The sequence below is a fragment of the Mastigoproctus giganteus genome, chromosome 10, assembly GCF_048544385.1.
Source record: "Mastigoproctus giganteus isolate SK-2022 chromosome 10, ASM4854438v1, whole genome shotgun sequence".
NCBI classification, from domain to species: Eukaryota; Metazoa; Arthropoda; class Arachnida; order Uropygi; family Thelyphonidae; genus Mastigoproctus; species Mastigoproctus giganteus.
In genome coordinates, this window is record NC_143584.1 from 133616080 (window position 1) to 133628182 (window position 12103).

The window sequence follows — 12103 nt, forward strand, 5'->3', positions numbered from 1 at the left end:
TTGACTGTACAGTATTTACATTTCTGTAGCCTACTCATTATCTACTGGGGACAAAATGTGCCGGAGGCGAAATGAGGGGGCCAAATGCGGGGGGGGGGCACTTTTCTGTAAACCTACCTAACCATCCCCACCAATAGTTTTTATAGTTCTCCTTCAATTTATTCAAGCTATTCACTTCTACAACAACAGGTGGAAGTTTGTTCCAACAATCAACCGGGTGCTGGATAAAGGCAAACCACATATCTATCCTCATTTTAATTTTTGTCCACCCAAGTATGTAGTCTGAGCAAGAGGAAGAATTCTATCAGCATTCAGCCTGCTCGATACATTCAGCGCCTTTTCATTCAAATAACAGGAGCCTAGTCTCTAGACACTGCAATTTGCAAAAATGAAGCCTTATTTGGAAAGAGCACCCCTTTGTTCCCCCCTCATCAATCTCATTGCACTTCTCTATACCTATCCCAGCAGCTCTGCATCCTTCCTAAAATGAGGCCTTCAGACCTGCATGCAGTGCTCAAGATGTGGCCTGACCATTGCCATGGAATAATCACCTCCTTATCTCTGATAGCAAAATTCCTGTTTATCATTGACAAAACCATGAGCTGTCCTCACAGCCTGTCTGTACTTCTGAGAGAACTGCATATCTGACTGTATAATTACCTCCAGGTCTTTTTCATTTTCTTCTACCCATATGCAGTACTTCGCATTTGTGAAGATTAAACTTCAATTTCCATTTCTCGGCCCAGCTGACTAATATTTCTAGATCTTGTTGCAGTAGCATACTGTCGTTACTATCATTAACCATCCTAAAAAATTTTTATCATCTGCAAATTTAGACATTAAGCCTAATATACCTTCATCAATATCATTAATAACTACATAAAGTACAATGGCCCGCAACAAACTCTGCGGGTTTCCGCTAATAACATTAGTCCAAGAAGAGCAGTGTCCATTGATTACCAGTCTCTGTCTTCTTCCATTCAACCATCTCTATACCCATAGCAATAATAGTGAACTCGCCTGTAATGCCACACTGCACCAATTTGAAGGTGCACTATAGCCATAGCAGCAGCTTTTGTGTCATTAAACACCCATACCACACACACACATGCACCAATTTGTACAGCAGTCTTTTATGTGCAACAGTATCAGAACCTTTCCTGAAATCCAAGTACAGCAGACTCTCAATTTTCCGGGATGGGATTAACCGGAACACTTCAAGACTCCAAATTATAAAAAAAAAAAAAAAAAAAAACCCCAACCAGAAATCATAAAATTCAAGTAATAACTAGAATAGGTATAAACAGATATTTTCCAAGTCATAAATAAGCAACATTATAAGTCTTCACTGGGAGATTAATGTGCCTATTATCTTGCAACCCCCACTGTCTTCACACCTGCCGCTCAGAAAAATAAAAAGAGAACAAATGTTTAATTTGTTTTAGTGTGTCGCATCAATTGTTGTGTTCTGTCACACCACAAAAAGACAAATTTTGTTTCATTATTTATGTCAGGGATATTGAAATTTTTTTAAAGTAAATATATTATATATTTTTTTGTTTAGAAATTGCAAAAATGATGCATAAATGCAAAAGAGCAATTGAACAAAAAACTTGAAAAAATTATTCAACAGTTTTGAAAATGGTGCATCCATTAAATCTTTAATAAACCATTATAATGTTAGTGACCAAACCATACGCGACATTGTAAAAAATAAAGGGAAGCTATTCGATTTAAAATCGACATCGTGAAAAATAATGGGAAGCATCGTATTGGACACGCGAGTAGTGTGTGGTAAGTTATTTCATTTTTTATCAATTGCCATACCTTTTACGTAGTTTCTGAACATTTTTTGATGCAGTAAGTCCCCGACTTATGTAATTTCAGACTTACGTTAATTTTTTTTTCCACTGAATTTTTTTTTTCTTTTTCAGGATTGTAAAATTTAAAACTATAAAAAATAGCAATCAGTAACGATAATCACGGCACACACAAATTGCACAAGTGAGTTACAGAGTAACAAGCTTGAAAAATACGAATGAAGAGAAAATTCTTAAAATTTATTTATGTTTTTTTTTTATATGACTGAAGATTTCAGCCAAGGGGACACACATTTCACCATAATAACGTAAAAATCCACAGAATTCCAGCTATCGGTATTAATGCAAAATAGCAAGATCGAGTTTACTGGCTATTTATTGTTTTTTGGTAGTGACCTCCAGAAATGTGATTTAGTAAAATGTGTGCTCGCGTGGGGTGATAAATAGCGAGTTTTCGCCTTAACCCTGTTAAGTTCTCTACAGAAAATTCCATTTTGACTGTTATCATGGTACCGACTAAGAGAATAAGTGACAGCGGTACTAGTGAATCTACCAAGAAACGGAAGCGAACAATTTGTATCAGAAAATTAAAAAATAAGGATGTATGAAAATGGTCAACATTAACAAGTATCATGTGGAATTCAGATTTACCAGTGTCAACACAATAATAAAGGAGAAAAACAGAATAAGAGAAGCGGTGAAGAGCACCAATGATGTCAACTATAATAACCAAAGCTACGAAATACATACAGTATCAGTTTTTACAGTACAATAACATGCGTTTTATCATCCTTTTGTGATTTCTTTTCTTATATGCCACTCAGGTTACTTCACTGCTGTCCCCCAGATAAAGTTTTTAATTGAATTAATTAAAAAATAACTATTTTTCTATATATATAACTAATATATAAAAAAATATATATAACTAATTAATTGAAAAATATATAACTAATTAATTGAAAAATATATAACTAGTTTTCTTCATTCTTCTGAGGATATATTATGTGGTTTTTGTAATTTTGGTATATCAGAGATATAGTAGAAATATTTTATTAGTCATTCCCAAGTTACGTAAAACTCGACTTATACATAAGAAGTCCTGGAACGTATCTCTTATGTGTGTGTCGGGGACTTACTGTATTTTTGGATTAACCAGGAAATTGATTATCCCGGATTTTTTTTTTTTTTTACCATCTATCCTGGAAAATCGAGAGTCTACTGTATATGATATCAAAATTATTTTTTGCATTCAGTTCCTTTGCGACTCCTTCATAGTATCTGATCAAACTGGTCACACAAGTTCTCCCCTTAACAAACCCCTGCCATGACTAAAGTATAACTGCACTCCTGTCTAGATGGCCTTGCATTACTTCTTTAACCAGTGACTCCATTATTTTCCCTGGAACAGAAGTTAATCTAACAGATCCATAATTACTTGTGTCACCCTTTCATCTCCCCTTTGTGAATTGAGGATACATTTGCACATCTTCAGTCAACAGGAACTTCTCCTGAATCTAAGGATGCACTCATAATTATGGCTGAGGTTTTGCTTACCTTTGCTGCCTCTCTTAATATAATTGGATAGATCCCATCCACCCCACATATTTTTTATGTTTAACATCAATTTCTCGTCTGCTTTCCTCTCATTTATTACAAAACCATTTAGCTCATTAGAATGTGTTAAACTTCTGGCATTCACTTCCTAAAGACATATTAGCAACATTTGAACCATTAACATCAAGTGGGCCAATGTGATTCATCCCCTTCTTTTTAGTGTTTGCATAAGTAAAAAAAACTTTTCTAATTTTCTTTGTATCCTTTTCCAAAAATTTCTCATAATCTGCCTTAACTTGCCTAACCTCCTTTGTGACTTGATTACAGACTACTTTATATCTTATATAGGCTTTGTATTACCTGATAAATATATATGCATCCCATACATTTTTCTTCCCTGTCACAAGTCTCAGTAGTTCATCTGATATCCATTTAGGTCTATGCCATGAACAGTATTTCTTAATGGGTATGAAAAGCCTATTAGCTTCTATGATTATTTTCTTGAATGCTCCCCATTTAGAATTTGCTGATGGTAACATCATCGGTTGGTCTCACTGTATAGAATTTAAAAACTGTTACCTTTACAAAAGCAAAAACTTTTCTCTTTAGACTTGATGGTAGTTACATCTTTAAGTAAATCCCACTTCTATATGCTGTGATCACTGCCACCTACTGGTTCTTTTATTTGCAGATTCTTAATGCAGGAATAATCCCTGCTTATAATCAGATCAAGAGTATTAATTTCTCTTGTTTCCTCTCTAACGTGCTGCTGTAGAAAACTAATCCAGTAAATCTACAAGTGCCTTGCTAGTGTGTGATTGACCAACCAAAAAGTTCCAGTCAATATCTGGGAAGTTAAAATCCCCCATTATAAGACACTCTGATTTTAACATTGGTTGTGAAGTCTTCAATATAATGACTTGTATCTTACTGAACTTTCAGTTTGCACTAATATAACCGTAAAATTGAGTAGCTAAATGAAAAAGATAGTAGAGGGCTTCTTCTTTCAAAGTAATGGTGAGTGGGAACTCTTTTGTGTTGTTTAACCAAAACCTGTTAAGGATTTTTTGGTGTAAAACCTAATTACGATATGGAACAATTTAAAACAATAACCGAGTTAAGTTAGGTGACTTTCAGCTTAACTTGAATGGTGCAAAGAATAGAGTGCAAGAGTTCTGAGGACGTCTGTTAGTTGGAGTGGAACCATGTGCATCTGCAGTATTTGGGATGCTGCTTATATGGCTGAACTTATTTGGGTTTGAATCTGTGTTCAGTTTCATATACCTGGATTTGAGAATGTTTTTTAAAGAAATGTTTCTACATTAGGAGCAGTTCCAAAAGTTAATTGCCTTATTACTGATGCATCGCACTTCCGTGAAGAATTTCATCAGAAGATAGATCCTTTTGCTGCCATATAATGAAACAAGAAAGGACTAACTCATGATAAAATACTGGTCTAAAACCAAAGAAGTGCTGGTTTCACATCACTTGAAGAGATTTTAAATAGGTCACACAATACCTGCAATTTAAAAGAATATATTTTTTTCTATTGCTAACGAAGGTTTTCCCCATCTAAAAAAAACAGTCCGGGACTGTCACCGATAGTGATGGTCCCAGTGTAAATAAAAAAACATTGAAATTTAAATATACGGTATAAATGTGAATCATGATACTTTCCAAAAAGGACTTGAAGAATTTAATTCAGTTTAATAAAATATTTAATAGCACAGCTGATTCACTGGTTAGCTCTTGTGTCTCATTTTCTTCTGATTTCCAGGAAGTTCAGAAGAAAATGAGATTATGAGAATATCACTTTATAAAGCATGTTAGTAATCAGTGGCAAAAGTGAGGAGCTGTTAAATAACACATTCTTAACCTCATCAGAAATATAAAATCGGATACATCCCATCCATTTAAGAATGAAAAACTGAACACCACAGGCTACAAGGAAATTGCGAAGAAACATGCACTGAAGGCTCAGTTAAAGTTTGTTTTGTCTAATTCTTTGATATTCACCAAGATTACTGCATTGCTTCAAAAAATAAAATGAAATTCCGATTCACAATTTTCATGATGAGGTACAGCAGTTTGTTATAACTTTTTTGAGCAGAATTTCTAATCCTTTGAGGCTGGCCCAAGAAATTTAGGTATTGATCCTTTTGAAATAGGAAATGTACTTTCTGTGAAAGTCAGTTTCCTATTAATATTGAAATACAGGTGGAAACTATGTCATTACCTGAAAGAGAAAATATTTAATTCCTGTTTGATGCTCAGTGACATTGCAGCAGGAAGTAAAACTTTTGGATAAAGTTAATACTAATTTAAAAGGAATATTTCATAATTATTTTGAAGGAGATAAATTGGGAGTTATGAAAGCCAGTTAAGAAACCAGTGAAAAGAAAAAAAAGCTGTTATTATGCTACAAAAAAACTGGAGAAAAGGAAAGTGTTAATTCATAAAATTTTTAGGGGAAACCTCAAACTTCAAGAAGAATTTAACTGACATAAAATTAGTACATGTTGCTTCATTTGTTTGCAATTTTGTATGTTATATGTCAGATGCCAGTGTTAAAAAACAAAGGTTAGATTTGTAAAGAATTGAACTAAAGTACAGGAAGCGCCAATTATAATGATCGCTGGCCATTAGAATCAGCTGCCTTAGAGAATCAAATTTCAAAGAACCGATTCAAATCAATAAAATGCACTACACTTTCATCATTTATTAGAATCACATCTTCGGTTATAAGAATCAATTTTGAATGCCTCTGTGGTATTTTTCTAAATCACATTTCTGGAGGTCACAACCATAAAACAATAAAAACATTTTCAATTTATTGGGCCTTTTTGTTTGTACAATTGTTATAAATGAGTATTTACTACCGCTTTAAAAGAAGAAGAAATTGCCCAATCTGTTACTGATAATTAAAAAAACTATTTCCTGATTTTTGTCCATATTTAATCCCTTTTTTTTTTTAGCAGTAGGGGTATTTTTGAAAGACTTTTAAAAGTTCCGTAGTAATTGTTTATTGTAAACCTTTTCAACTACTAATAAAACTTGATCTACAATCCAAAACCAGATATAATGTTATTTGTATTTGTTATGCCTGTCACAAAGTTCACTGCAGGCAGAAAATAAAATGAGCCAGAAATGCAATGCCATGCTAATGAATTCAAGTATAAAAAAATTAAAATGTACAATTCCAGTTCTAAATTTACCATAAGTCTCTTGCTTTATTCAAATGGTTTCAAATTTTCTTGTAGTAAGGGAATGTGTGGTTATTGTAGTGGATAGAAATTATTTAGACATTTTCAGAGTTTCATTAATCATTACAATTTTTTGTCTACTTTTGAATAAAATTTATTTCATGATATAAATTATGTATAACTTTCCTTACAGTTTGCATATCAGATTGGCATATTACGTCAATTTTCCTTTTCGTCAGCCTTACAAAGGATGAGTGTTATTTGCCGTACATTAGGTGTTCACCATATGGATCTTTATGTTAAAGGAGCTCCTGAAAAGATTGCATCGCTTTGTCTACCATCTTCTGGTAAGTTCCAAGTCTTTTGTTTAATTTCTTTTCACAGGTTTATTTTCTTTACTTATGTAAACTCTAGAAGGAAGGGGACGAATTAGATTGGTTCACTTGATATCGATGGTTCGATTATTGATGATCCAGCTGAGGTAGCTGACAAACTGAATGAGTATTTTGCATCTACATTCACACATGAGGAGTTATTTAGGGAGGAGCATGCTAGAAGTTTATCACACTGTAACAGGGAGCTAAAGGATTTTGTAATAACTGAGAGCAAAGTGGAGGAGAAATTGCTGAAGTTAAACAAAAGAAAGGCACCTGCCATGAATGGATCTCTCCAGTTATGTTAAAGGAAGCATCAAAGAAAGTAAGCAAACCTTTAGCCATAATTATGAGAGCTTCCTTGGACTCAGGGAAGGTACCCATGGACTTTAGATGTGCAAATGTGACTGCAATTCACATTTGCACATCTAAAGTAATTACAGACCTGTTAGTTTACCTTCTGTTCTGGGGAAATTAATGGAAGCACTGGTTAAAGAAGCTGCAGGATCATCTAGATAAAATTTCAGTCATAGTTCGGACACTGTATGGATTTTTTAAGGTGAAGTCTTGTCTGACCAATTTGATTGGATACTATGATGTGGTCACAAAGGAACTGGCTGCAAAAAACAATTTTGATATTATATACTTGGATTTTAGGAAAGCATTTGGTACTGTTGCACGTGGAAGACTGCTGCACAAATTGGAGCAGTGTGGGATTGGAGGCAAATTGCTGCTGTGAATAAAGGGATGTTTCAGTGAGAGAAGATAGAGAGTGGTAATCAATGGACACTGCTCTTTGTGGACTTATGTTATTAGTGGTGTCCGCCAGGGGTCCTTGTTGGGCCCATTGCTATTTTCTGTATTTATCAATGATATTGATGAAGATATATCAGGCTTAATGTCCAAGTTTGCAGAAGGTACGAAGGTTGGTAGGGTAGTTAATGATGGTAAGGACAGTATTCTACTGCAACAGGATCCGGGTATAGGGGGAAAAGACTAATCGAACCATCTAGTAGCTGGTTCCCTCCAAAGTTTTCCTCAGGATAGCTGACACTCGAGGGAATCGGTCTCAACTGGTAAAGCGAATGATTAGAGGCCTCTGGTGCTGAAACAACCTCAACCTATTCTCAAACTTTATGGGTGAGAAGTCTGGCTTGCTTGACTCAAAGCCTGGACAAAAGGATGTGAGTGCCCAGTGGGCCACTTTTGGTAAGCAGAACTGTATGATGAACCAAAAATCATGTTACGGTGCCCAAAGAGAGACTGAAAGTTGGCAACTGAAGTTTAACATTGACAAATGCAAAGTGCTGCATATGAGTAAGCAGTAACCCCAGTGTAACATACCAACTGTGTGGTACTACACTCATAGTAGTGGAGAATGAAAATGACCTGGGGGGTAATTGTTCAATCAGATATGAAGTTTTCTGAACAAGGCAAAAAGGCTGCAAGAGTAACTCGTGGGGTCTTGTCAATGATATATAGAAATTTTGCTAGCAAGGATTAAGGAGGTAATTATCCCCTTGTATAAGGCAATGGTCAGGCCACACCTTGAGTACTGCATACAGGTCTGGAGGCCTCATTTTAGGAAAGATGTAGAGCTGCTTGAGCGAGTACAGAGAAGGGCAACAAGATTGGTGAGGGGAACGAAGAGGTGGTCTTACCCAGAAAGGCTTAATTTCTGCAAATTGCAGTGTCTCGAGATGAGTCACCTGTGAGGTGATCTGATTTGAGGTGTATAAGACCTTGAATGGTTTGAGCAAGCTCAACGTTGATGGGGTTCTGCCCCTTCCTCAGATTTGTCACCTGAGGGGGCATAAATTCAAATTGTGGAAAGACAGTTATAGAATAGATGTGTGGAAATTTGCTGGTAGCCAGTGGGTGTTTTTTTTTTTTTTTTTTTTATGAAAACCCCAAACACGAAAGGTATCAAAACCCATAGTACTTAGTACCATGCATGGGTTGAAGGAGAAGTATGGGGGGAAGGGGGATACCAGAAACTTTGCTCTAGAGACTAAACATGGGTTTCACCACTTCAAGCCTCCAATAAGCAAAGTGGTGGTATTTCACTGGTTGATGAAAGTCATCTACCACCTGCTTGATTGCTGGATCAAACTTCCATCTGTCATTATGGAAGTTGACAGCTTAAATTAATTCAAGGCTGAACTATACAAACTTTTGGAGTGAATGAATGCGTGAAACGGGAAGGTTTTTTTTTTTTGCTGATACTATGTAAGCTTGCTTTCTTGCGTCATATGCTTATACTAATGCTAATTAGTTTTTGTATGTTACAAATTTTACTTAAAGTAGGAAATATGATAAATAAAGTATTCCCTTTATGAATTTATAATTTATTAAATCGAATATATAAGTTTTACTTTGAAGTTTTGCTGAAAGAGAGCTTAAGTTGAATGACTTCTTTAACTCAGCAGTAGTAGCACCCAACATGTCACCAAAATGGTGGTGGGTCATCTTACAGCTGCCCACATTTATATTTCATTTCTGAAAACATTTTGGATTTTTTTTTTTTTTTTCAATTCCACTCAAATAATGCCAATATTTTTTCTTTTCTTAATAGATTGCTGTACTTATCATGTGCACTTATTAAATTTTAATAAAAAAATAAAAATTTTAAATCATGCTGTGTAAACTGCACCTTTGATTTTCAAACACAAAAAAAAATTACTTCTGTAAAATTAATAAATATATTTTAGACATAAAACAGAAACCTAAGTCTTATCCTCTTCCATTTTACCCTTTAAAAGACAGTTAAACATGCAAAATTTCAAATGTGCATGCACATATATTTCTGCTTATTATCTATATAAATATTATTAAAAAAAATAATAAATAAAAAATATATATATATGAGTAATATGAAAAGAAAGTTAATAAATTGTATCAAGCTGTAACTAATACTTATGGGCCAATGTAATTGACCCATAAGTATTAGTTACAGCATTATGACCATAATGTGTATAAAATATTTTGTATAATATATAATATTGAAGATAATAATATAGAAGTTAATTCAAGCAGACAATACTAAGCTGGATTTTTAAAGAAATGCAAGGGATACAAATATATATTAAAAAATATATATATACATATATATATACACATAAAACTTATCGTTGTCTACCCACAATCTAGATGACTTCAACTGGGGCCAACCACCCAGACTGAAGGCAAAAAATGACAAGGAGTTCTCTGTTTCTGTAATGATCAGTATCTGCTAAGATATATAAAAATTCCGAGATTAAGTAAATTAAGTAAGTTGAATCTAAACCAATTAAAGATAGTTAAAAAATTTTTTTAGAATCAAAAGAAAGATATTATAAATGTAAGCATATATTGATCATCGTTGACCTGACAGAGAATGCAATTTAATAATTAAAATAAGAACAAATGCAAAGTATAAGGCATATCTACCATATCCAGGACATAATGTAACAACTAGTCATTATGAAATGGCGCCTCCGTAGCCAGGTGGGCAGGAGCAGCAGTGCATAGCACACACACTTCTTGATTAGACCGGGGTTCGAGCCCGTGACCACCAAATACGGAGGATGTGGAAAGGTCAGGGAATGACCACTGCATATCCCTGGAGCAATATGGCCTTAGTTGCTAATGCTCCTAAAAACGAAATAACAACAACAACGTTATGAAATAATAATCCCTCTAGTGAGTTAATATATATGTGGTGACCCCTATGTGATGGATATGGTAAAAATAAAAATAAATAATTAATCGATTAATTAAAGTTAACGCAAAGAGAAACATGCAGATAGTAAGAAGAATAAAACCTAATAGAGTAGGAATAATAGAACCTGAACTCCATAAAGGCGAAAATATAGTAGTACAGATAAGAAATAGTTTCTCCTACATCCTCGGATTACCCTAATAATTTCTGAGAAATAAAAACAAAGAATGTAGGACATCTTAAACACAATACAAAAGATAAGTTGTAGCTTGGGTATGCTCGGGATCGCAAACCCGTTCCTATAGTGGAACCCTGATCTGAATTTGCATGTCACCTTAGCGTGAACTTAAGTATATACAGTGTGATTATAAAATAAGATAAGATAAAATGACATAAAATAAAATAAAATAAATTATACACTGTAATTTGCAGGCTGGTGGGTACAAGTTTTCTAAGCGGTAAGACACCAAGAAAGCAAAGCGTATCCTATGTACATAATATACATGGCTCTAAATCCGTAATTATGGTAATTATATTGAAGCAATGGGTTCAGAAAATAAATTTTTGAAATTAATTATATTTATTGCCTTCCTGAAGTGGTATTTCAGGTAAGTGATAGGGAAATTATTATTTATCAACTTATTGTACAATGCTATTATGTTTGCTGCACAGGTTGTATTTTTATTGCAAATAGAAGCAATCCTCAGGCATTGGGATAAAATGATATTAGCATGCACTGATTTCGATATATTAGATCTCCAGTTTGTAAGGCCGACTACATTGAAATTAAATTCCATAATAATAAACGTTTACATCTATATTATTATGGAATATTTCTATATGAAGATCCAGGTAATTTGCTATAGTATCAGAACTGTTAGTTTTTTCCAATACAAGTTCTTCTGGATATAATTTGCTGTAATCCCGAACGAAATGCAGACAATTAAACACACATAAATCATCTACGTATCTGAACATAAGTTGGTTATCTTGGAATGTTCTTTCTGTAGAATATAGAAAGAGATTTGCAATTATGCAGGATGCTGGACTTCCCATAGGGGTGCCATTCACTTGTAAGTATAACGAAGTTCCATCATATACGTAATTCTTAAAAATATATAGATTTATTAGAGTATCCCAGTAGGTTAAATCAAAACTTTATAGCATTTTTATGTTCCAAATATAATTTTTTGAGAACATCTTTTAAATTGTTGAGATTGATACTAGTGAATAAACGGTTAAAGTCAAATGTTTGTATTTGCTGAATATTGTTATTTTTTATTGCATTTATAAACGGTAAGTTGTTATTTATTATAATAGTTTTATTTACATTATTTCATATAGTTTTAAGTAGTTTTTCTAACGTTTTACCTGGAATTTAAGCATAACTATCTCTACATGATGTTATGAATCTAAATGCAATAGGTGATTTATGAAATTTAGATATACCAT

At 33.9% G+C, this 12103-nt stretch overlaps 1 protein-coding gene across 1 annotated transcript in view; it reads left to right on the top strand.

Annotated features, from left to right (window-relative positions):
* LOC150079292 (polyamine-transporting ATPase 13A3-like) overlaps positions 1 to 12103 on the top strand; it is a 559638-nt gene that overhangs the window by 286658 nt on the left and 260877 nt on the right. Inside the window, exon 16 of the mRNA XM_090383023.1 lies at positions 6771 to 6924. Coding sequence (XP_090239149.1) covers positions 6771 to 6924 — 154 coding nt within the window. The remainder of the gene's footprint in view (positions 1 to 6770; positions 6925 to 12103) is intronic.